Source organism: Sardina pilchardus, chromosome 1, assembly GCF_963854185.1.
Source record: "Sardina pilchardus chromosome 1, fSarPil1.1, whole genome shotgun sequence".
NCBI lineage: Eukaryota > Metazoa > Chordata > Actinopteri > Clupeiformes > Clupeidae > Sardina > Sardina pilchardus.
Genome location: NC_084994.1, coordinates 47,970,684 through 47,998,086, shown reverse-complemented (window position 1 = coordinate 47,998,086; position 27,403 = coordinate 47,970,684). Strand labels below are relative to the sequence as shown.

The following is a 27,403-nucleotide window of genomic DNA, read 5'->3' as shown; positions in this document are numbered from 1 at the left end:
GTTCCCCTGTCCTTCCTGTTCGTTCGTGCTCGTCAGTCAGCTTATCGCGACTTGATTTCCTCTTTACTCCAGATACAGACTTTTAAATATCAGTTAAAGGAATATACACAGTTATATACATACAGAGCCCTCCATAATTATTGCCACCCCTGGTTAAGATGTGTTCTTTAGCTTCTAATAAATTCATTTTTTTTTCAAAATAATATAGGACCACAATGAAAAAAAAAGCGTAAAATCCAACCTTTAATTCAAGTGCATTTATTCAGAAGGAAATGAATCCCACATTAAGAAATAATTATTTTACATCAAATCATGTGTGCCACAATTGTTAGCACCCCTGATGTTAATACTTTGCACAACCCCCTTTTGCTAATAAAACAGCACCTAGTCTTTTCTTATAATGTTTCACAAGATTAGAGAAAACAGAAAGAGGGATCTTCGACCATTCCTCTTTGCACAAAATCTCCAAATCATCCAGCGACCTGGGTCCTCTCCTCTGTACTCTCCTCTTCAGCTCACCCCACAGGTTATCAATTGGGGTTGAGGTCTGGGAACTAAGATGGCCATGGTAGGAGCTTGATACGGTGTCTGGTGAACCATTTTGAGCGAGAAAGGTTTTTTTCTGTGCATGCCTCCCAAACAACTTGTTGGCATGTAGATAGCGCCTGATGGTTGTTTTGGAGACTTTGTGACCACAAGATGCAACCATTTGATGCAATTCTGTAACAGTGAGCTTTGGAGATTTTTTTTATTTCTCTTACCATCCTCCTCACTGTGCGTGGTGGCAAAATAAGCTTGTGTCCTCTTCCAGGCTTGTTTACCACTGTTCCAGCTGTTTTAAACGATTCCTCTGACCGTAGTTATGGGCAGGTGAAGGCGGGTGGCTATTTTCTTGTAGCCATTGCCTGACTTGTGAAGGTCGACACACATCTGCCTTACTTAAACGGTGTGTTCCTTTGTCTTTCCCATGTTGAAGAGAAATAGCCACTGTGTCACGTCATATTTATACCCCAGGGAAACAGGAATTAAAGAATTACTAATTAAATGTTAATCTAATGAAATGTTCATGTACATGCTCTGATCAACTTTGTAAACTACTGTAGAAATGACAGAAAAACTTTAATTACATTTATTTCCTAGGAATTGTTAGGGGTGCCAATAATTGTGGAACAGGTAATTTTATAAAGAATAATTATTTCTTAGTCAGGGATTATTTTCCCCCCTTACACTTCACTTCAGTTGAAGGTTAAATTGTTCTACAATTTTCAGTGTGAGAGTATGCTTCTACAATAAAAACTGCATTTATTTTAAGGCTTTTAACACATCTTAACCAGGGGTGCCAATCATTATAGAGGGTGCTGTATATCTACAGGAGTTATACACGGCCCCTCTAGTTGCAGAGTCCGCCGGTGCTAGGCTAGCGCAAGTCAACGGGTTTCTTAAGCCTGCCACTAAAAAACAGTCTTAGCCACTCCAGAACACCAGAGACAACGTGTCAGACTATTGATTTATGATGTTACTAACCTTTGAAAGCGTTATTAAATGTTAATATCGCCTAGTATAAACGTAGACTGGCAACTTCAGTAAAATGAGCTAGGTCTGGCTTAAGACGCCAGTGCCACGGCCTCACCTGTATCTTCATCTGCTACAAATCTCAATCTGCAAAAATCTGCTTTAAAATGAGGTCTCTTGACTTTGTTTTTCTCGAGTATTAACACACATTTTCTGAAAACATGCCTCATACTCTCAGAACTCTACACACAAATCCAAAACAACACACACAATGGGCAAAACCCTGCAATTCTCCTGCAAAACAATGTAATTTCTCCTCAAAATGCTCTTGTGTTCTCACAAGACACAACACAAACCATCATATATCAAGACATTTATAAGGACCAGTTGAACACTGATGTGCTCAGTGTAAAACACTGCAATGAATTGAAAACACTTCTTCTCCATTCATCATAATGACTTGGGCCTTTTTTTGTTCATTGGTACCCTACAAACAGTACTACAAACAGTAGATAAGCTGATACAGTAAGTTGATATGCTTACCCTATCAATATGTTTAAATATCTCATTGTTTTCTGTTATCTTTCTTTGTATTTGCCGTAATGTTATGGCGTTTTCTTCTAGGACAATGCTCATGATTTCAGTTTCCTGTTCAGGAGACAGAAGCCCTTGTGTTGGTAATCCTTCAGCTGCCAAACAAATAGTAAAATACTGTAAACTGTGTAGGAATGCAAAGTACTGTAGGAATACTTTCCCCAAATACTTGAAACATACTTTACGTATTTTTACAGTCCTACAGAACAGCCCACAGGCAATACTGTACTACTGTGCTCATTGAGCTTGTACTATGGTACTGTACTGTATTGATACGCAGCGCTGCAATGGGGAAGCTACAAAAACACGGGCCAATTTTTGTAAGGCGTACATCTCTTTTAAAGTCATCGTGGAGGCTTGAGTAACAGATGCCATAATTCAAAGGATGCTGCAGCACACTGGTCATGATGAAGACTGTAAGGAGAAGAATCACATCCACCCAGAGCTGCATTCTCTGGTCAAAATATGGCTTGAACAGGGTTGCTCCATTTCTGAAACATTAATTAAAAGCCATGATTGGGCTCAAGAAAATGGCCGGTATTACTTGACCCCTGCTGACATTCGGCTTGTAAAGAAAAATCTCAGAGGTGTGGGTAGTGATTCTGTGAATGTGGACAATTTAGTATCCACAGAACTCAAAGAGAGCATCTGTTTTTACCAACCACATCAAAACGATCAACCATTAATTTTAGTTGTTCAAACAGCTTTCCAAAAGAAACATTTGGAGGACAACCCCCATCCAATGATTTTCATGGATGCTTCATATAAAGGCATAACAGCCTATACGGGTATGCATTTTATGCTCTGTTGTTGATCAACAAAGCTGGAAGAGGTGTGCCATTCGCCTATTTTATCCTAAGCAAAGAAACCACTGCGACTGTAAGCCTCTGCCTACAGAAGCTTCAATCAACCAAACCGAGCTTCTATCCAAGGTCAGACAAATGTTTGCTTACATGTTTGAATAGTTGACAAGTGTAAGTTGTTTTCTAAATGCAAATGTGAATGTAACCATATACTCTTTATAATATGCTTTTGAGTGACGCGACGACTTCTCTTAATTTTCTTTCTTTTTTAATGTTACAGGTCAGTGATGATGGACCGTGACTTGAGAGTGTTAAATGCCATCAAAAGTGTCTTCCCAAATGCTAAGCCTCCTCTGTTGGTTCCTTGTGCTTCAGGTAAGTTGATGATTATACAATATCACTGTTTGTGAAATATAAATCCATGATTTTGTACAATTGACATCGACATTGAATAACAGGAAATGTCCGATGTGCAGGTAGAGTACTAGTATGTAAGGATGTTTGGCACTGTATGACAAATACAGTATAGGAATTGGTGAAAAGAAGGAGGCAGTGAAGAAAAGGCCTTGATTTAGGAAAAAGAAGGTGTAGATGTCCTGCAGGAAGAGTTACAGTGTTGTTTAGCAATCTTTAAGAGAGCTGAACATCTTTAGGAGAGCTGAAAAGAGAAGTATCCTTGTGAAAGGGTTGTTCAACCAGGAAAAGGGAGGCAAGCTGAGAATCTGAGAAAGTTCAAAACCATTTGAGGAAGACTCCTGACATGCCACCCTTAGGGGACTATATATGACATATATGCCAGCAATGTGTTTTATATACATGTAATGAAAACTACAACTGCCTTGTGACTGACACAACATGTGTGTTGTATCAATTTATGCTGTTATAGGCTGTCAACTTGTGAAGAAAGATGGAGGTCATTTGAACCCTGAACAAAGAAATGTGGTCATTCATGCGATGGCATTATTGAAAGCATGCCTAAATGCAGACCCCTCATTTCAATATAATACAAATTGGCCAGTTTTAGTTGTGGCATTGGCCTGATAAGCCTATTAAACATGTAAAGCATAACGCCCGCCGAGGAATAATGGACGAGGTTGAAGCTTAGAACAGCTGTTTGCTTCCGCCAAGTCCATTACTTCCCAATAACGGGACACCTCGAAGGGTGTTATTCCGCTTATCACCCGATTACAACTCGCTTGTATAGACAGTAAGTAGGCCTAAGCATTTGAAACAAAAAAGAAGCATGCAGTTCACTTTTAATAGGAGCTAACGACCTGCTAAGTTGCTGTACTAGTTCTCTTTGGTTACTGACCACAGTGAGATTGATGAGAACAGCTGATTTGATTGTTGCTTGCTAGTTCAACTGTAGTTTTCTGTGGTCACTATAGTTACCATTCAAAAAGCATTGATGTACAGTGTTTCCCACAGATTAGAAGGCAATGTGTGGTGGTCGCCCCATGTCTGACGGGGGGGGGGGGGGTTCACCCATATTTTTCATTGCATCGCCTTTTTATCGTTCTCCTTTCATATAATGTTTTTTTTTTTTTTACCAAGATGTTAAGCTTGTCTTGATTTGAAACACACACACATTATGTAATTATTTACATTATATAGGCCTATACTGACATTTCTGATATTCATAACAGCAAACTTTATGCAGATTATAGCCTACTATTCATATTACAACTCCACTTCTTAAATTCAGCTGTCTGGTTGAACCCTCAAAATATTGTAAACATAGCAGGCTAAGCTATCATACTCTACTGGTTGGACTGTTCAGTTTCCCCACATGTGTTTAAGTTTCAAGGTAAGCTAATACTTTTTCTCCTTGGGACAGGCCCTTTTAAGTCTTGGAGTTGAAAAACATTGTTGGTCAATCAACTTGAATGCAAATGTCTGCAGCATAGCCTACTAATGATGCTAACCGAATATAACAGTAATTTAGCTAGTCGTCTTCTGTGCGTCAATACGTCCACGATTGTGAATGTTTTATTTGGATTAAATGTGCATGTGGAGGGCGGCTGTCCATTGAGCACGCACGAGAGCGGGCCAAGGAGAATGAGTTTACTTCTACTGTTTGGTAATTAAGTTGCACGTATAGACTACAAAAGTTGCGGGAGAACTTTATGCTTCTACCCGAGCAGCGTCAGGTGCATCAGTGCGACCACCGACCACGCTTCCAGGTATGATCTCGTTGGTTTTCAAGGAGACAGACAGCCGCGGTGTGCACGGAGGGTAGGGGCTGTGCGTGTGTCTGTGTGAATGAGAGACAGACGCGCGAGTGACAGAGAGGGAGCGCAGGGAAAGGAAATTCAGCTTAACGAATGCTGCGTGTTTTTCAATAGCGTTTCAAAATAAGAATAAATAAATAAATAAAAGAATAACAAAACGCAATATGTGGCGGCCGGTGCTGAATCTGTGGCGCACCGCCACAAATTTGTCTATGTGTGGGAAACACTGACGTAGAACGGTGATTTAAGTTGTTTTGCCAGATCTACTTGAAAATAATGGACACCCTGTCAGCCAATCAGAAAACAGCATTCATTTCACCGGGTGATAATAGGGAGGAAAGCATGATGAAGCGGTCTGTAAATGTTTGTTTGGCAGTTATCAACATTGTGTTCTGCTGAGTTTAAATTTGAACGGCTTTCTGTTTTAAAGGTTCTTCTTGACTCTTAAATACCAGTTTCTTCGAGGTCAGGCAAAACAGAAGAGTTGACACTGGCCTACACGGTCTTATCTGAGGCAAAGTCTGCTATTTTACTTAACTTCAAAACTTGTGTCCTAACTGCAGCTACATGGATGACCTCAGTGAAGCAGGACGACTGACACCATCCACCTCTGCTGCTCACCTGGCTGCTGCGGTGCTCTTTGACAATGGCGTGGGCGCAGATTTGGAGATAGAAGCTGGGCAGTGCTCTGTGCCGTCACAGACAACCAACACAGTGTACAAAGTAGACTTGCTACATTTTACATGTGAGTGCACCTATTTCCAGATGGGAAACATGTGCAAACATATTCTCCTGTTGAAACTTGAGGTAGGTAGCAGAGGTATGGACAAATCTGTGTGTGTGTGCGTGCGTGCGTGCGTGCGTGCGTGCGTGCGTGTGTGCGTGCGTGCGTACGTATGTGCGAAAGAGTGAGATTATCATAAACGTTTAGGTTACCTTGCTGATGATGTAAAATAGGGCATTCATTACCTGGGGGAGGTAATCATAAAAAAATACACAAAAACTACAGTAAATACACAAAAACTACAGTAAATCGCAATGTGAAGTGAAAAGCTGACACACATACATATATTGAAGAAAGTGAAAAGAGAAGCTTAAAATAAAAAAAAGGAAATTACCTCATCTGGAAGTTCACAAGGGCCTAAAAGGGCCTCCAAACTGCCCAAAGAGATTTTGAAGGGTCCAACTGTCCCAAGAACATCTTCACTGCCAAGTCCTTGGGACTTCAGTGTGAGTAAGTCTGCATGGGTGAAGACGTTAAAAAGTCATCTTACTTAGACAAATTTAATCAAATCAACTAGTACATGTAGAATACACAACTACTGAGTTAGCAACTCATTATTTTCCTGATTTCTTGTAAATTTACACATACTTGTAAAAATACACCTGTTGCGGCAGCAAACATACTGAAGTCTCATTTAAGATCATCTATGAGGCAAAAAGGCATGAACTCCACCCCTATACTGTATACAGGGGTCGTGCCCGCCATTACATCCTCTTTTCCCCTTCAGCGACACATATTGTGCAGTTTATATATACAGTGAGGAGAAAATGTATTTGATACCATGCTAAAGTTGCCTAAAAAGAGGAATATAAAATCGTCATTTGACAATTGATCTTAATATCTTAATTCAAAAATTGAGTAAAAATAAAACCGCTAAGTACGCCAATTTTCTTTGTGATGGAAGAATGTTTCGTAAATAAATAAATGTTCTTCCTAAATGCTAGGGGGAAGTAAGTATTTGACCCCCAATGTAACCCTATGGGAATTCAACACATAGGGTTAACATAGGGGCGGGCAGATTTTTATTTTTTAAGGCCAGCTATTTTATGGATTCAGGATATTATGCATCCTGATAAAGTTCCCTTGGCCGTTGGAATTAAGATAGCCCCACATCATTACATACCTTTCACCATAGCTAGAGATTGGCATGGTGCTTTTTCCAGTAGGCCTATTAGCCTGTTTGATGCTCATTGAGCTCAATGCAAATCAAACAGGCTAATAGGCCTACTGGAAAAAGCACCATGCCAATCTCTAGCTATGGTGAAGGGTATGTGATGATGTGGGGCTATTTTAATTCCAAAGGCCAAGGGAAATTTATCGGGATGCATAATATCCTAGATCCATGAAATAGCTGGCCTTTAAAAATAAAAATCTGCCTGCCCCTATGTTAACCCTATGTGTTAAATTCCCATAGGGTTACATAGGGGGTCAAATACTTCCTTCCCCTAGCATTTAAGGAAAACATTTATCTATTTACGATACATTCTTCAATCACAAAGAAAATTGGTGTCCTTGGCGGTTTGATTTGTACTAATTTTTTGAGTTAAGGCATTAAGATCAATTGTCAAATGATGATTTTATATTCCTGTTTTAGCAGGGTATCAAATACATGTGCTCCTCACTGTAGCTAGTGTTGACTTAAATGTCATGTCAATGAGGTTACAGTAACCCCAGCAATTCTCAGTATTTCATCTTTTGGTAGTTTACAGACTCATCATGGGCCTACTACATACAGTCTTGCAAGTGCACAGAGGCTGGATCGAAACACTTCTGGGGTTGCATTCATGCAATAACCTTTCCCATGTGTATGTCCAACCTAGAAACACCAACTACTAAGTATCTGTATGTGCTCTACCTGATCAGTTATATGTGCAAATTATGCAAATGATACAATTATGCATGCAGATCATGGAAATGAAATCCATAAGAATAGAAAAAAATGCATTGAATAACTTACTGTTCATTTGGCTTGGTTAGGTTTCCTTGAAAAAATTAAAAACATGTATTCCTGCTGAATCAATAATTTGGATCCGTACTGAGACCAGAGGAGTCAGTTGACTCCCTTTTGTCCAACCACATTTCCCCACGAGTAAAAACATACATCTCTGCCCTGGGACCAGATAAGACTACACAGCTATAATGAAAATCCAACATAACTTCTGCCCTGAGACCAAAAGAGGCTGTTGACTCCCTTTTGTCCAACAAAATTCCCCACGAGTAAAACCATACTACTTCTGCCCCAGGACCAGGAGAGATTCACCTGCCCTCAGACAAAATTGTGGTAAACGATCGTCTCTGCCCTGGGACCAGATGAGACTACACAGCTAAAATGATGCTAGTCAAGCTACGATTAGCTTCACTAGCTAGCTTATTTAACACTTGTGTACGCATGTACGTATAGCCCAATGTTGATAGCACTAGCTCATTAATACTGACAAAGTGATGTTTTTTTTAAATTACCTAGCAGCTAGTTCTTCTACCTTTCGCAGTGTGATACACTAGAAACAGCCACTGCAGCGTTTTGCTTCTGAAACGGTTGGCTAGCTTAGCCTAACACTATACTTTAAGTGAGGGCAGAAACAATCACACATAGTTTTACATACAATGCTCCAGTTTGAAGAAAATTACTTACCTTGGTGATGATGCAATTGAATGCAATGATGAAATTCTGTTCTCGCAGGCAGGCAGTGCAGTGTAGTGCAGAACGTGCAGCAGAGTAGAAAAGAAAGATGGCCGCTCGAAATTGCGATTGCAAGTGGTAGTCCCGCCCCTAAAATTCCCTCCTCTCTTTCGATTGGATGTCAATCACAAATGTTTCTGCCCTGAGGACATTTGTGACCATTCAAAGCGAAATCAGTCGTTTTGCGCACAACGTTATTTTGAGAAAATCAACAATAACAAACTTCCGGGTTACAATGTTGAATTTCACGTTTTCGCATAATTCGACTGTATACAGTCTACAGTTTCATATTGTGAACGCATTTCACGGAAAAACATACGTTTTGACTGTTAAACCTGGCGAAGATTCAACATTTGCTGTCATTCCCGTTGTGCACGCGCCGCTTAAAGGAGTCATAGAACGCATTTTTTGACCATTACATGGATTTAAATAAGGAATACAGCCGTACATGTATAAACCGAGTCAGAAGAAGGTTCTGACGAAGATGAAGTGCAGCAGATTCCCCAACAGAATGAATGTGTTAGATTGGTAAGTTTTATCAGTACATTTCTTAGTATTAATTCTCCAAAGTTAGCTGTAATAACGCTAGCATTACAACGTCTCTGCCATAGACCACATATCTAGATACTAGCATCGTAAGAGCAGTTTAACAAGAATTATTAATCGAAGGTATGCAAATGAGAGGGGTGTATCTAAAGGGGGATGGGCGCCTATAGGCCCATTCATGCTCAACGTAAAATACGAATACGGATACGTGTGGAGTGTTTCACACGTTCTTTCCGTTGATTTCGTCCGTACTTTGACATGAAATTGAGGAGCTTATGATTACGGATGAAACGGATGAAACGTTGCAATACCGAACACTACCACAGGAATACCACACGAAAAAGTGGGGGCGCTATGCATTCACACGTAAAATACGGACGGAGGTATGAATACACCACCGGATAGAACGTGCGTACAAAATACGGACGTAAATTGCCATACGTTGAGCATGAATGGGCCTTATTACGTGTTATCTGAGCTCTGTTCAGATTGGAGCATTTCAACACGGCTGTTTCTATTTCACAATTTGCATACGAAAGCAGGCGGGGGACGCGGTAAAGTCTTTGGTGTTGTCCTTTGGACACTGCTCGCAACCTAAATTCAACAGGAACAAGGTGAATGTGGTTTTGAATTCTAGGACTCCTTTAAAAAGGTGATTTCTCCTCTTCTGGCATATCGTGACAGGAGAACCATGTCAACTTTGGATGCTGTTATCTTAGCGATAGTTTGTGTAATACCCTCAACAGTGATGGGAATAACGGCGTTACTAACGGCGTTAGTTTTTTCAGTAACGAGTAATCTAATTGATTACTTTTCCCATCTTGATAACGCCGTTACCGTTACTGCCAAAAAATGCGGTGCGTTACTAGGCTATATATTTTTTTTTTCTCTCCATCAGACCAACTAGATCTCAGAGCCGAGGCCGAGGCAGATTAACTTTACTGTTCTTCCTTGGGTAGTGAGCACGAGACAAGCGCATACATACTGACGATTGGCTGAGGTTGAGTAAAATTTCATGGTAAGCCAATCAGAGGTAGAGTTGGGCGGGTGTTCCTACACTTGCATAGTAGCCTCGTTCGACACACAGCGCGGCGCATCTCAAGCGAGTTGGTCAAAGTGAAATCGGTATGGCGAACGCAAATAGGCTACTCCAAAAACAGCATTCGCTAAATGGAAGTACAGTCATTATTTTTCTCCCATGAAATGAAAAGAACGAATGTAATCGTCAAATGCACATTATGCCCTTGTCAAGTGCCTTGTAAACATCAGTGTCGAGTAGCCTAATTCAAACTCACTCAAACATCTCTTAACATCGCATGCCTCCACAAAATTAGTGGCCAAGACTGCCGAAAGCGAAGGAGACGGCTACAAAACCAAAGCAACAGAAGCTTAACAATTAAGAATAAGCCACAAACTTTTGTGCTGGTTGTGGTAGCGCATTAGCCTACTAACGAAATGCGGTCAAGGTGTGAGGTTATGGTGGAATAAACAACAGCATCGGACGCGATTCAGCCAATCATAATCAAGGACTAGAACCATCCGTTTTAGAGGCATAGCCTACTTTAATTCTGCCCAGTTCTGGCCTGTTGAGGGGCAATAAATATAAAAAAAAAGTTCCAAAACATCTATTGTGTTATTTGTATCGATCCACTATAGGCTACAAACATAATATCTACATACATTCTATTTGATTGGAGTCTCACTCCCTCAGCAACATTAGAAAGATGTGTTTACATTGTTTCTCTTAATAATGTATTGTATTAAATGTCCATTTGCCCATTTCATTACAATATTGAGATTTATTATTAACAATTGAACATACACCTGTATTTTAAGTTCCGTTAAAGAGGTGGGTTCGCATTTAAAAATTTACTTGAAAGTAACGCACCAGTTACTTTCTGAAGTAACTAGTTACTTTTATAATTTGTAACTGAGTAACTACTTTAGTTACTTTTGAAAGTAGTAACTGTAACTAGTTACTTTTTAAAAGTAACTTTCCCAACACTGACCCTCAATATACATATCGTTGGAAAGCTTAATTTATGGCCGTTCACGTGAGCACAATAACTTAATTTAATACATTTTACCGAAACGACTGGTTCCGCTTTACAGGGTCACATTTTTAAGTTTGGAAATGTCCCACCTGCGGAGAATGGGTCAAATTGCGTAACTCAATTCTATTCAATTCTTTATTTTAAGGATAGCCCCTTGAGATGTACCATCTCATTTTCGAGAGGGTCCTTAAAAAAAGCGTGAGACTTGGCAGCCCTGCAAACCTGCCGTCTTTGCCCATATAAGTAGATCCGGGTGTTAATTGAAGCTAACTGCCTATGGCATGTTTCATTGTAAGTTAGCTCTGGAGTAGCCAGGGGCGGACTGGCCATCTGGCATACCGGCATTTTCCCTGTGGGCAGTGGTGCTATTTGGGCCGACAGTCCCGAGTCCGACACTTTTTCTTACATATAACAATATTCTTATCTATTTTTCTGATCGGCCTATATAACCAGACAGTTGATCAGCGGCCCGACTGAAATCGGGCTGGCCCAATCACATCGTTAAGCAGCAACCTCTTTCGCTTTCGTTCTGCCGGCGTAATGCATTCAGTGCAAGGATTTATTTCCTAACCACCAGCCCTTGACACACACTGTTCTACGGCCCATAGGTTATTTTTTCACTGATGTAGTTACAAGACATATCTTGCATAATATTGACATTGCCAGTTGTAGAACCACTGTCTCAACGTTTCTTTAACACTATGATGTCCACACGAGATGTCATTTCTGTTTATAAAAGCAGGACTCCCAACACAATCACCTCAATTATAACCACTGAGCTCTGTAGATTTTTAAAGAAAATAGCTAGTGCCGGCTTCTTCCTCTAGTTATCATCTTCATCTGACATGGATCCACCTTTTAAAAAAGGCATTTGAGTGACCTGATGGAATTCCACTTTTCTTTGTGTGTGTCTGTTCAATGGAACTTATGCAATTATTTGGATAATAATTACCCCTTAGTTTCAGGAATATATTCCTATATTTGCATCACCACAAATTGAATCACTCTGTCTCTGTGGTCTTCAGATCTTCTGTTATTTCACAACCTAGAGGGATTTTTCTATCATTACTAACTGGTAGCACCTAATCAGTAGTGATCAAATAACTGGCACCTCTGTAGCTACTATTTGTGAATAACTTGTCATCTGGAACTCAATCTCTAGGGGTTGAACACATCATATTTCAGCTTTTAATTAATGTATTTTTTAATCTTTAGAAAACATAAATATAAAAAAATTTTGTGATAAAATATTTTTAATTGCGTAAGTCATACAAGGTTAAAGACCACCATATGATAATAAATATGCATGTTCAAATTGAGCAAACATTTTTTAACATCTTTCTTAAATGTAAAATGGTGATGAATTTCAAGGGGGTTGAATACTTTTGAAACCCACTGTATAGAAGACACATCTACATCAAAGGGGATGCCACACTCTTAAAACAAAGGTGTTTGTAGCACTCATCATTTCAGCAAAATTATCAACTACTTTCAGCATTTACTGTGTGACAGGCAGGATTACACACAACATACTGTAGATACAGTCATAGGAAATTTCATTTGAAATTGTGGCAAAAAGCAGACTGTGCTTTTTTCATCTCAGATTCTCAAGAGGCCTCCTGCTCAAACTGTGAGTGACTTCACTGTTCACACTCAGTATGTTGGGAGTTGGGACACTGCCATGAGCTACCATGAATCAGCTCCTTGCTGAAGTAGATATTGTCCAGTTGTATTGAAAAATCCACACTTTTAGGGAAAGAGGGAGAGAGAGAGAAAGGGGGGGGGGGTGGTGAAAGATGTGTTTGTCTGTACCATGGTGACATTACAAAAAATAACATATAGAATTGGGCAACACATATATTGACCCATCCCACGTGACGTCACAGCAAGTGCCATTTTGGACATGGACTACCAGTAGGCCTAGTCTACAACGAGGAACGAGGAGCACAGTACCAAAAAAATAATCGAAAGGAATAGAACCCTTTGGTAGCCTCAAAGTAACAAATAGAAAAGCACTCAGAGAGCACTGTATTCTTCTTTCTAGGTTGTCATACATTTGAACCCAAACTATTCAGATTGCCACCACGTGGCCATACCATGCCATTACACCACTAAGCGAAACACATAAACGGCTCCGGAATCCCGACCGAATTATGGATCACTCCCAAAATGTAATCGTTTTTCGTTGGGTCATGCCTGACATTCGCGAAATTCATCCATTACTTTTTGAGTTATCTTGCTAACAAACAGACAGACAGACAGACAGACAGACAGACAGACAGACAGACAGACAGACAAACGCCGGTCCCCGAAGAAAACATAACTTGGAGGTTATCAACACATATCTTTGACATGTAATTTGCGAAACTGGTGCTGCATGGACTTGCTGATGGCTTTGTAGACTACTAACTCATATTCAGGTGACGTTTTATGTGAGCATTTAGGCTTTAATCGTCTGCTTTGTGAGCGCAAGTTTGTCTTTATATTTTTAATATGTGATATTTATTTCTAACATGCGTGTTTGCGTTCAAGACCAATCGCATGTAAGCGGGCAAAGCTCTCATCCGAACTGACAGTAGGATTTCTTGTAGCTTATGCATAAGTGGAATCGAACATGTTGTTAATGCTATGTTAATACCAGTAGCACTGGTGAGGCGGAAGGGACATTTCTGAGGAAGCCAAATGACGAATGCATATTTATTTGTTTGCTTTTTGATTGGGGGGTATATATTGTGTGCCATGCATAGCAACACAACTCTAACCTACAGACCATGTAAAACACATAGCATAACATAACAGACTGGACGAGGGACATTGGTGACGGCAACACACGCACGCTGTCTCTCTCCCTCCCTCACACATCTCCACACAAAGAAAGAATGCACAAAACTGTAAAACGATTAAATGGTGCTGTATTTACAATAGTAGTGATTGTCGGACGAGATATGGGAAGCCTGGCTTCCCTTGGCTCCGGGAGAGAACGTCACTGGTATACTTACTTGTTTCAGTGTGTGACATGCAGTTCGTTAAATGTGAATGTAAACAAGCCTTAGCTGTAATAATGGTAACCACAAGCTCCAGGGACGATCCCTCTGCTGACCCTGTAAATGCCCTACATCACTGGACAGTGAAGGTGTTTTCTACATTTTATTTTACTCCGTTTTTCATTTACGTTTTCTCGTCCATTGCATTCAAACTGCAGTCCACTACATGTCCAAAATGGCTGCCGCTTGTACGAAGGTCACGTGAGTGGGAAGGGTCAATACCCAAAGCCTACCTTGTATAGAGCCAAGGTAATAAAGATGAGCAGTAGCAGTCCTCCGCTACTTGCTAAACCTATGATCAGAGGTAGGTGGATTGGAACAATGAATTCAGCTTTGCTTACGCCCTACATTACAGGAAAGAAACGATTGTGAAAGGTTATTAAACACTGAACGGTAACACTTTACATTACAAATCGGTAATAAGTGGGTAATGTTATGGTAATGTGTATGCAATTTAATGGTAGTATTTGCAAACCACATATTACAAATAATTGATGTGTAATTTCTAGACAATTACTGTGATATTACCATACGAAAACAATGCAAATTACTTGGATTTAAGGGTAAAATAAAATGCTAATAACTGCTGTAAATATGTACTTACCGAAGCAATAAATATTTAGGATTTACTTATTGTGACATAGTATGTGACCTGTTATCTGTTGTTATGATGAAATAAATTAGGTAATTTCACAATAACTATATGGTATCAGGGCTGTAAAATACTGTTTTGTCTTTTCGAAAGATTTTCCGTACGGTGGGGAGTTTGTGAAATCCTTTCGAAAAGACAAAACAGTATTTTACAGCCCTGATAGCATAGTTATTGTGAAATTACCTTATTTATTTCATCATAATAACAGGTAACAGGTCACATTTTACCATCAAACTAACTTCTACAAAAACGTTGACCACTGCGTAATTGTGCCATAACATTTAGACGTTACTATGTAATTTAGTCCTTCATAGCACCATAATGTTGGTATAATTACAGAAATATTATATCACAATTAATTAATCCTAAATATGTATTGCTTCGGTAGTACATATTTACAGGAGTTATTACCATTTTATTTTACCCAAGTTATTTGCATTGTTTTTGTATGGTAATTGCACAGTAATTGTCTAGAAATTACACATTAGTTATTTGTAATAACGTGGTTTAAAAATATTATTACCATGAAATTACATATTACCATAACATTACCCACTTATTACCAATCTGTAATGTAAAGTGAACATTACCATCCATGAGAAACGAGGAACAAAACTCATTAAATATGCACACCACTTGTAAACAATCTGTTCGTATGAGTGTTTATGTGGATGGGCGAACCCAGTTGTCTGAAAGAAGAAAACAATGTGTTACCTGATCCCTGTGGCAGTCTGGAACAGCTCCAGTAACCTGTCGTGAAACAACCATCAGTGAAGATTACTGCAAATATTTGTGTGTAACTGTACTGTATGTACAGTACTGTATCAGAACTCAGCTACTTTAAATGGAACCAACTTACAGTTTGGTCACTTCGAGTCTGTACGTAATGTGTTTCATTATGGCTGATCTGCGCAAAACTTTTGTACTCCTCCTTATATCTTTTTTCAGAGAATGTATATTCCTGAAAAACACTATTGGTGTCAGTGGAGGACTCATACCCTTTATTTGAGCTAACATAATTCATTTATTACAGCCATGTAGAGTGTATCAGACATGGGGTCTCACATTTGGACTGAGGTTGAAGACAGCGTCCGCAGTTAACCAGAACAGGACACTCTCAGAGATCTTTAATGTGGGAATGAAACACTCCACCATCTTGCAGTCTGCACAGCTCTGTGAAACAAACAAAGGCTCACAACAGTTCAAAAGTAACAACAGCTTGAGGGGAATGGCCCACCAAAATCTGTAAGACTTCAGAAATGTTAAATGTTGAATTAAAAGTTGTAACTAGTTTAGAAATACATTTTCACAAATATCTCTATCAGTTTAGGTTGTGTGTGTAAGTGAGAAAATGTGCTTTAGATAATATTTAACACTCTGTAAAGCGCCATGAGACATAATGTTTTGGCGCTCTATGAATGAAATTAAATTAAAATGAAATCAACTAGAATTTACCGGAGTACTTGTATCCTTGGGGGCACCACACTGGATTGTGTCATTGACCTTGAAAAACAAAATGTTATCTTGAGTTCCCTTCCTAATGAGCACACGGAATATAAAATGCAGATGGATCATGGATTATATTTTTGTGATAGGATTAATATGCAAGATCACCTTGTTGTGTGAAATACTGTAATTGTGGATTTCAAAGTTGTTGTCAGGTTTTGTTGGAAAGGTGAAATTTACTGTGACCGGCAGAGGCACCATTCCGATGTTGGCTACCTGAGACATGAACAGAATCCAATGTAAAGACAGGTTTGTGAATACAGTTGTAATATGAGATAATACATCTTTAAAGCTACACTGTGGATTTCTTGGGTTATTTTTTTGGGGAAATTCTCCCATCTAGTGGTGAAATGGTATATTAGGCTCCTTATATAGGCCAATTTAGTTTTTTTGCAAAATGTTAGTGTCTTAAACTGTTCCTTTTAACTTCAGAATTAGAAATGTGCAAAAAAATATATTTAGAGATAGCTCAATCATGTGGAAGATTGCCTTTGTTAAGCTATGCAGCATTATTGTGATATGCAAGTAGGCTTAATATTAAAAGTTGCTGCAAATTAACTACATTTTATTGAAATCAGAGCAACACTGACATGACCCTTTTCATTGTCCCGTATTTCTGATAGTAGCAAAGGAAGACTGAGGTATAGTCTCTGAGATTTAGATGATGGTGAAGAAAAAATCCAATTTTCATTCTAATAGATGGCGGGTTTGATCCAACTAATTCTGGTATGGTAGAACCAATCAAATAAGCTTCACTTCTTCCATGACTTTTGCTCTTGGTACACAACACAGCTGCAAGCAAAGCTGAGGGAATGGTTAAGGTGCCTTTTCCTCTTTGATCCCGTGAGGGAAATTCAGTCTCTTAAATGTGTCCCAATCCGTGAATTAGTGAAACATACACCGGTGAGGTGAAGTACCCACTAAGATGCCTGCTCGGGGAGCAGTAAGGAATAAGGTGCCTTGCTCAAGGCCACTTCAGCCGTGGATGTGGGCGTGGGAGAGCAGTGCTCAACTTCACATTTTCCCCTATGGTCGGGATTCAAACCTAGTCCTAACCAGTAGGCCACGGCTGCCCCACACATATTTGGGCACATACAGTGGGGAGCATATGTATTTGATACCATGATAAAAGATAAAAAACCATATAAAATCATCATTTGACAATTGATCTTAATGCCTTAATTAAAAAAATGAGTACAGGCTAATAGGCCTACTGGAAAAAGCACCATGCCAATCTCTAGTTATGGTGAAGGGTATGTGATGATGTGGGGCTATTTTAATTCCAAAGGCCAAGGGAACTTTATCAGGATGCATAATATCCTGGATCCATGAAATAGCTGGCCTTAATAAATATAAATCTGCCTGCCCCTATGTTAACCCTATGTGTTCAATTCCCATATAGGGTTACATAGGGGGTCAAATACTTCCTTCCCCCTAGCATTTAGGAAGAACATTTATTTATTTACAATACACTCCTCAATCACAAAGGAAATGTTGCTGTTGCAGCTGGCAACGCTTTAACAACATTTTAATAACATTTCCGGAAAGGTACGGACTCGATTAAATTCATTCTGGACTCTCTATCCGACCACATAAAGACGTGGGGATACTTCGGTTTGGCTTTAGGGACCCTCTACTCACTACCACGCAAGTGTAGTATTGTTTGGAACAGTAGAAGAGGTATAAAAATAGCGTTTTGTAGCGGCGAAAGGACATGCCCGGGTCACTTCCAGGCTTCAATAAGGACAACTCTATGGAATATTGCAACAGATTCACGATTTTCCAGTTATGCTGTCCGCTGACACAAAATATCATGAGTACACGACCTTATCAAGTATTAATTCTCGTAATGAGAAGTAAACGTAAATTAGTATTTAGTCTGTTGATGATACTGTATGTGATATGAAATATGTCTAGCTCTTAGGGATTTGCAGTCACACTGCATTGGGGTGAAGGCAGGCTGATACTTGATACAGAGATTACCTGATAAAGGCGTGTAGATTACCTGATAAAGGTGTGTAGATTACCTGATACAGCTGTGTAGATTACCTGATACATCTGAGTAGATTAACTGATACAGGTGTGTAGATTACCTGATACAGGTGTGTGGATTACCTGATACAGCTGTGTAGATTACCTGATACATCTGAGTAGATTACCTGACACAGATGTGTAGATTACCTGATAAATATGTTTAAGTGTTTTGGGTCCTCTGTCCTCTAATGAGTAATCCAGGTATATTGTTGAGGAACCAGAGATGTCCAAGCTTGAGAGGTAAACAAACACGTACATGGATGTCAATTACATAATGATTAACATGTTTATTTCACAATACTGTTGTCATGGTGTAATGTGGACAAGTTTTGAAGGAAACAAGAACAACATGAGGACTCAGCAGACTTACAACTTCACTATCAGGTCGACACAGAAAGCTACAGGATAATCCTCCCCATTGTCACTGTAAAATACAGTGTTTATAAACATTTCAGCAAAACATCTTTTGACAATTGAGTATTTGTTTCTAAAGATGTACATGGCCATTTTGATGACTGATGAATGCAGGACAAGAACAGACTATAGAAATGCATCCAGTTTGTGTGGATGTAAAACTTTGACTGTGCTGCTGTTGTAAAGAGGATGTATTGAGGGTCAATGAAAAATGAGGCAAAGATTACTGTACCTGTGTGTACTGGGGGTGATGAAAAATGACTCATTGATCAGGGCCTGTAGAGAGAACCAGAGCTCAGCTCAACTTCACTGATACGGCGGAGATAAAGGAACACTCCACTGTCATATTAAACTACGTTATTCCCTTAACTAAGACTATAAGAGTTGATGCATAGGCCTACCACTCGCGTTTCAATGAGTGCACTCAATGGCTCTGAACACTTCGACTCAGTGCAGTAATATTCTCACTCCAAAGTGAAACTGAAAATCCAAGAGTGATGATATTACTGCGCTGAGTCAAAGTGCTCCCAAGTGCTATTCCGCCACACATAGTTATCCTTCTTACCTGCTTAGAAAAGTGCAACGTTTTATTTTGTCTCACCATACTTGATCGTGTAACTACTCGTATAACTGCATTTTAATAGGGAAAACGTGAAGGTGTTTGGTCGCTTCTAACTTCATCTCTGTTTGGATCCGAATGAATGAGGTGTTAAAAACTTAAGCCTAGCCTACTGTAGAGCTGGTAAATACACAGGCCTATTGATAGTAGAGGGTACATGGATGTTAGACATCGGGTGTAAATAGTATTGTTGATTATAGACACTATTTACACCCGGGTGTAAAAATAGTAATGTTGATTATTTGCAAATAGCATTCTGCCTTAATTTATTGGAATATAGTTTTTAAAATGAAGTCATATGGACATTAGCACTGAATGACTTTTTACAGTGTATACTTTGTATATCACATAGCACAATGACAATAAAGTCTACATCTAATCATGTTTGGTAATGACGACTTACCTCCACCATGGTCATTTTCTTGATGTCAACATCTAAAATCCCAAAAGACTGCAGGCTCTCAGCTTGGGAGAAGTTCACTTTGAGCACGACAGGAGACAGTGTGTCCATTACACAGCTCTAGGAGAGAGACTCAGTAAGTATCCTACCAGTAGCCACTACTGCACATATCCACTTGACATCAGCACCGTGGAAAATTATTGAGCAATCATATTCAGAGAGACCCATAATGGTGTGACAGACAGACACACACTGGGCCAACTGAACCCACCATCATCCTGACAGTGGATCTACACAAAATAGTAACTCCAGCGAAGCAACTTCAGTCAAAAATTGCTGTTTTATACACTAGATGTTAGAGATGTGACCTACTGACATACAGATGGTGTGATTTTTGCAAGTGTCTGTCTTGTTTAGATGAAGCCTTGACTGAACACTTCTAAAAGTGACATAGTTTGCCGCATGAAAACCCTGGCTGTTTTGCGTTGGGGAATCAACAACCAGGTCATAGTCCAACTGAATCCCTGTGCTCAGTGCATCTGCCAACAGAGAAATAAACAAACACAAGTTCACAAACTGCTCACATCATTCACCAGGAAACTAGAAGTAGCACTCTACACCTGTCTGCCTCCACCCACCAGGTCAGTATCAGTCTACCAAACATGTGTATGAGGTCATAGTGAGTTTGACCTTTGATCACCAAAATCTAAGCAGCTCTAATGGATCTTCATCACATCACTGTAAAATAAATCTCACTAACTATACCCTTAAATCAACCTGTGATTTACATTGTGGCGCACAGATACAGTAGATGACATACAGATATTGTATCCTCTGGAAGCAACTGCTAATCATGTGTGTTAGTGAAGCAAGACACAAGATTCATGGGTTCACCCAAGATACGTATATCCTCATGTAGTCTAAATCCACTATTGGCTGTTCAAAAGTACCTTTTGTGCTTCTGGTTTGCTCTCTCATCTTGAAGCAGATGGTCACGTGGAACACAGGGAAAGCCTCCTTGTGCTCGACGCAGTCAAACTGCTGGATGTTGATCTCTGAGGGGCTGAATGAGAGGTGCGGCGACACACTAAAGACGGGCTTGGACCTGTGGACGATGTTGGGGTAGGAGACGGTTAGGTCATAAAACACACTGACTAGATAGAGCTTCACTACCTGTGGCTAACTGGTAAAAGCACACCTGCCCAGCCATTATGGCACTGTAAGCTCAGCCCCCTACCAGGAGAGGAGTCATTGTATCCCCTAAAGAAAACCCAACAAAGAGCACAGGCTCCACTTCAGCATGGACACACAACTATGATAATCCCACATTAAATGTCTATCTGACTTTCCCTTTTCTGTACATCTGATTCAACTTCTTACGCCTCTGCCGTACCTCTACCTTCATTCACATTCTATTTCACTTACTATTATATGCCATAACAAATTACCAGAGATGTATAGTAACGAAGTAGAACTACTTAAGTACTCTACTTAAGTACTGAAATGCAGTATCTGTACTTTACTGGAGTATTATTTTTTTCTGCTACTTCTACTTTTACTTCACTACATATTTTCGATGAGTATAGTACTTTTACTCCGATACATTTTTTATGTGCTCCATCGTTACTCGTTATTGGTGTGTCGGTCACGAACAAATCCGTTCCGGATTGCTCACAAAGTCCTAGTCACACTGATGCGTGTCACTTGTTGACGGCACGATCTAGCTTTCCAATGGTATTAAATAGTTGCTGTAATTAAGGGTTCGCGAGAAAATCAAGGTGAAGTTAAGCTACATGAGAAGCATTCATTTGTACAATAAGTCATTCTCGAGTAGCCTAATCCCGTTTTTAAATTGCAACATTTCTTCTTGGTCTCCGACTTCAGTCTGTGTAGCACCCCACAATAACTTCATATGAATTTCAAAATGTTTGAAATACAAACATATGATATGAAGCCACCTTTTCACTGCGTGTGGGGAAGTATGCCTTGTAATGTCTGGTCTCCACTGGTGTGGTGGGGCTCCCATATCAAATCAGTATCAAAATTCTTAACTTATGTTAAAACAATTGTGACACTATAGTCTTATCATGATTAGATAGATAGATAGATAGATAGATGGCTACAGACGATCAATGATTCTGTATAGGCTACCTATTATCGTATTAAAAGTGAGTTGTATCGGTCATAACACCCCTACAAATGACATTGGGAAACCTATACAGTTATATTTATTCACCTTGTTTTACTACTACCACATGTTTGTAGCCTAGTCTAGGGCCTAGGCTATGGCCCCCGTGTGTCTGCCAAGAGGCCTGCACTAAAAGATTTTGCTGATACCTTTTGCACCCATCTCGTTCGCAAATCAGCTAATTACATAATACTTCTACTTTTACTTTCAGTACTTGAGTAGTATTTTAAAAAATAAACTACTTGCAATACTTAAGTACAAAACATGTTTAATACTTTAGTACTTCCACTTAAGTACGGTTTTTAAAGAGCACTTCTACTTCTACTCAAGTCACTTTTTTGATAGAGCACTTGTACTTCTACTCAAGTCTGGATCTCTAGTACTTTATACATCACTGCAAATTACTGACATCTAACACATTTTCACTTCATTGCAAAACAGAAGTCTTTGTTGTTGAATGACACTATTTTGAATCCTTTAAAACATAGATTGAGTCGGTGGATGGCCTGGTTCTGTCAGTGAACATTTGTGCCTTACTTTAGCAGAACCACCTGTCCACGAGCACCCACTGCAATTTCCGTCAGTCCATCCGTGTCAGACTTCCCATCAATGGCCACCCCAAACTGCTGCAAACCCTCTGACAGCATCTTCGCTCTGATGCGCTGCACAGTTCTCAAATAAATATTTTAATTGAGAGACATGTTTTCACAAAGGATAACTGCTACTATTGGACAAATCTAGTCAGGGTTATGTGTCAGTGAATAAGATGCAAAGAAGTTCACATAAATGTACACTTATAAGTCCTTATAAGTTTATGAACCCATGCTAAAGTTGAATAAAAAGAGGAATAAAAAAGACAGTTATTTAGGATACTCCTGCATCCTGATAAAGTTCCCTTGACCTTTGGAACTAAAATAAGCCCACATCATCACATACCCTTCACCATACCTAGAGACTGGCATGGTTTTATTTCAGCTAGCCTAATACCTGAGAGACTGATGAGCCCAACATTTTTAACACAAATGAGAGGAGCAGTTTATTACCTGACTATACTTTTGGCGAATTCCCGTAGTTTTGTCTCCGAGGTAGATGTAGACGGCTCCTCTCTGGTGGTCCTCCAGTGGAGCTCCCACTGCCAGGTCTTGGAGCCCATCACCATTGAGGTCCCTGAGAGAGGCAATGGAGGAGGCAAACCTGCCCTGAGACGACTCCGAAATGTTCTGCATCTTCTCCAGATTGTTCTGTGGGTGAGGAATTCAATATGCAAATGAGTTCCTTGGATTGAAGGAAACCAGGAGGCTATTCATTACATTTGTCAGGTAGGCAGCAGGGCTCTGTTTTGGAATGTTAATTGTGTGACACTGTTTATGGCCAAACTATAAAAACTTCTCTTCATTTTACTTCCAAAAAATGCGATATAGTTTAAAATGGGAAAATGGTGATATTGATAGAGTATTCTACTCTCATTACCACACAGAAAGATTTTCAAAAAGCATTTATTATTCAAATACAAAAGTTAACCCCTAGTTTAAGTTTGTTGGCTGTTTTCAACCAAGGGCCCTATTAGATGTTTAGGTACTTTTATTAGGGAACAAAATTAACGAAATCGTTAACAATACAATTTTCCCATAGTTACCTTTTCCGTAAGGGCGTACACATACATGCGGCCCTCTCTCTGAGGCTCATAATAGAGGGGAGCCCCCACCATGAGGAAGTCAGTGGTGCCATCAGAGTCAATGTCAACAGCACACAGCTCTGCTCCAAAATAAGATCCAAGCTGAAACACAAAGATAATCCCACAGTCATCATGCAGGTATACTCAAGTACTCACAAACTCATTCAGGCAAAGCATCAAAAGTGTTTGTGTTGTAGTCTGATTTTGTAATCTAGTCTCCACAACAAACATGTACCTACAGTACATCCTGTCCCTACATATGACCAGTTGCGGGTTTTCTCTCTGGGGCATAACATGAAATGCTGTAAGAAAGGTGATCATTCTCAATAAATAATATCAACTCCCCATAGCCCATATAATCCAGTCACAACCAACCTGCTCACTGTCAACTCTTTGTGTGACATTCCATTTATCTCCAGTTTTGCTGAAGACAACGACCTGTCCCCTGTGTTTGTATCTGGGAGCACCCGTAAAGTACAAAGGAACGCCATTCTTCTTTCCAACAGAAACAGAGTAGCCTTTAAGACAATATACAAAAATACACAAAAATATGATAACGTGAATGCAACTCATCTGTTCTGAATAAATACATTTACATACCAGAAAAGAGGTTTAACTATGTGCCTGAATATCTGGGAAAATAATCGGTAACACTTTATTTGAAGGGGTCTACATAAGGGTGACATGTAATCGTCATAAGAATGACATGACACATGTCATGCACATTAAGTAAGGGATAACGGCCGACGAGGTGACCGGTTCGATGGAAATAATGGCTAGGTGGAGGTCTAGAACTCCGGCGACGTGCGAAGCACGGAGACGGAGTTACCTCCGCCGTGCCATTATTTCCATCGAACCGGTCGACCTCGAAGGCTGTTATCCCGCTTATCTCCCGTTTGTATTCATAACCTGTATACTTAGAACATAGTTTTATTCCACCGTTGCGTCCGTTAACATCGCTAAAACTGTCTTGACTGTGGGACTACTTTCCGCCACATATCAACTTTCTACTTGCAGGACAAAACTGCCGTTACTAGTTCTAAATGGATGGTTGCTATGGCCAAAGGCCAGTCGTTAGTTCTAAATGGCTGGTTGCTACGGCCAAAAGCCAGTCGTTAGTTCTATCTCCCGTTGTCAAGTGGGCATATCCCAGGATTCTGATTAGCTTTAACTTTGAAAGATCGCTACTTTTATAGCCGTATGGCATCCAACTAGCTACAATCCACCTCCGTCATATGCTACAATGTTACTATGGTTCTGCACGTCTGTATTTCAGCTTGGATGCACCGTGGCAGTTCATTTAAACTTCGCAACGAGTTTGGCGAATTAATATTCAAGTGTGATACGGGAACTACTTCAGAGGTAGCAGGTTATACGAAGTTAATGGCCACCCCATCAGCCAATCAGAGAAGAGAATTCCATTGTTGAGGGAGATAATGACATATTATTGATGTTTATGACTGTTGTCATAATGTGTCATTCGGTTTTTGGAATGTCAAAAACCTGCCGACGTCAAAAACACCTGTCAAAATCATTCCAAAAATCAAATGACACATTATGACAACAGTCATAAACATCAACTAGATGTACCGCAAAGCGGTACAAAATATGACCGCCGCGGAGTCCTGCTCATTCTCTCCGCAAAAATGAATCACGCTTGTCAATTTGTTTCCATCTCCTCCATCCCCTGCTGCAACGTTTCTGTATGTAAATTAGTGTGTGCATGTGTGCGCTTGCTTTTGTCTATGTGTGCTTCTCTGTCTGTAAGTTTCCGCTTGTGTGTGTGGTGGGGGTAAAGGGATGTGTGTGTGTGTGTGTGTGTGTGTCTGCGCTTCGGTGAGCGGCGGTCATAATAAGGTGCATGACACGTGTCATGTCATCCTTATGACAATAACATATTACCCTTATGTAGACCCAATGCAGCACATTTAATAGTTTGATAAGGACAGGACAGTGCTATATTACACTAGATATTCTATAATAATGAACTCACCCATGTAAGAGTAATTTGCCATGTTTGGGTCTTGAATTTCAATCTCAGGTGAATCCTCATCCTTAATCTGATAAAGAGATCCTTTCCAGTTGTTGGATCCTACTGATCCTAGAATCAATGTGTCCTGTTGTGGAAAATATTGAGGGGCCATTTATATTTGTACTGTAAATTATGTTATATTGTGTTAACTAACTGTTTTAACCACACTTTTCTCACCTCAGTGAACTCAGCACTCATTCCACTCTGTGAAAGTTCTTTTTCCCACGATCGACCCTGGTCCTGTTTAGAACCTTAAACATATCAAATCAAACTATGTGAACATGAAAACATGAACAAAATGGATGCCACTCTGAGGATGTGACATTCTTAAACTGCAAAAGAGTCATACAATTGGTCTTTGAGTTCCTAGCTTTACTTTCATTTTCAATTACTTGAATGCTGTGGAATAAGTTGACATTGTAAGAGAAGAGCATTTAAGTAAAGATGATCGCAAAGATCACAGTGATTCGATAACATATTGAGGCTAGGTCTCACTGTTCTTGAGATAATATGAGCTAAACTAGAAAATTGATTATCTTAGCGCCACCAATGGGTGCAGTACCTCAGGTTAGTAAGTCTGAGTATGTAGTGGGGGGTCTGCTGGATCATATTCTCACGTTTACTTTACCAAAGGTGCCAATAATCCTGTATTAGGCTACACAAATACTCCCCTGTAAGAAGTAGCTGAACTTCTGATCTTTCTTCGCTGACTGTTCCCAAAAGCACATCTAGAGGAGACCTGCTGCTGCTGAAGTTGTATCACCCTGTCAGCCACCCTGTTATGTCTAAAGAAAGAGTCTGAGCTGCAAACCTTGAAAAGCTGAGGTGATGTTAGAGACCTGGCCTTTGCTGCTCCACTGATAACAAATGCTGTTGAGATAGGGAGTCCCATCATACTCATGACTCCATGAAGGACTACAGGCCTGAAGGGAAATTAGAGTAACATCATTTAAACACACGTCAGGAATCCACAGCATGCACAACAAACACACACAGACAGTCACACAAGATTTTTTCACTTTATCATCTTTTTCTTGTCTTACTTTTAGACAAGCATGTCCCATCATTCTAAAATAAATTTTGAAGGAGGGAAAAAATGTGAAACAGTGAACTTACAGTAAACTGGACAGTTGGTTTTACTCTAACAGCGACCGACATTCCAACTGCCTTGATCAAATCTGAGTAGGAAAAATAACTGATGTGACACATGGGTCTTATGATTACATAAACACTCAAAGTATGCAGAGATAGACACAGATGAGACAGTCAGACAAACCGATACAGGGCAAGAAAGGCAGATGATTGGACAGACCTTTAGAGTCAGCCTCTGCTACACTCGGTAGTGGAATGGGATGGCAGTGTGGACTTGTGTCATTACAGATAAAGACCCCACCAGTTCCATTGTTCTGAAGTGGTGCACCGACAACAATCCTGTTAGTCAAACAATGCTTTTATTACATATTGTACATACAGTAGTCTATTTCCATTGTGTGTAAAGCAATCTAAAACAATCGGTAAATCAGTTTTTATACAGTATCTGTATAAAAAATCAAGGAGGCCTCGTAGCTACGGCCAAACAACACCCGTAGGAATATCCATTACCAACCCATAGACTGTAAAAAATACCAACCCCAT

The 27,403-nt window shown here is 39.8% G+C and overlaps 1 protein-coding gene across 1 annotated transcript; it reads right to left on the bottom strand.

Moving 5' to 3' along the window:
• Positions 1 to 12,469: 12,469 nt before the first annotated feature.
• LOC134093912 (integrin alpha-M-like) lies at positions 12,470 to 25,780 on the bottom strand. Its single transcript, XM_062547220.1, has 18 exons — positions 25,730 to 25,780; positions 24,112 to 24,254; positions 23,698 to 23,838; positions 23,105 to 23,302; positions 22,599 to 22,723; positions 20,824 to 20,978; positions 20,246 to 20,412; positions 19,877 to 19,993; positions 19,087 to 19,130; positions 18,811 to 18,864; positions 18,588 to 18,672; positions 16,515 to 16,622; positions 16,356 to 16,403; positions 15,966 to 16,073; positions 15,760 to 15,861; positions 15,615 to 15,650; positions 14,482 to 14,592; positions 12,470 to 12,950 (listed from the first exon to the last, which is right to left on the bottom strand). The coding sequence occupies exons 1-18, from the start codon at positions 25,749 to 25,751 to the stop codon at positions 12,891 to 12,893; spliced, it is 1,824 nt and encodes a 607-aa protein (XP_062403204.1). The 5' UTR covers positions 25,752 to 25,780; the 3' UTR covers positions 12,470 to 12,890.
• Between the last annotated feature and the right edge of the window lie 1,623 nt (positions 25,781 to 27,403).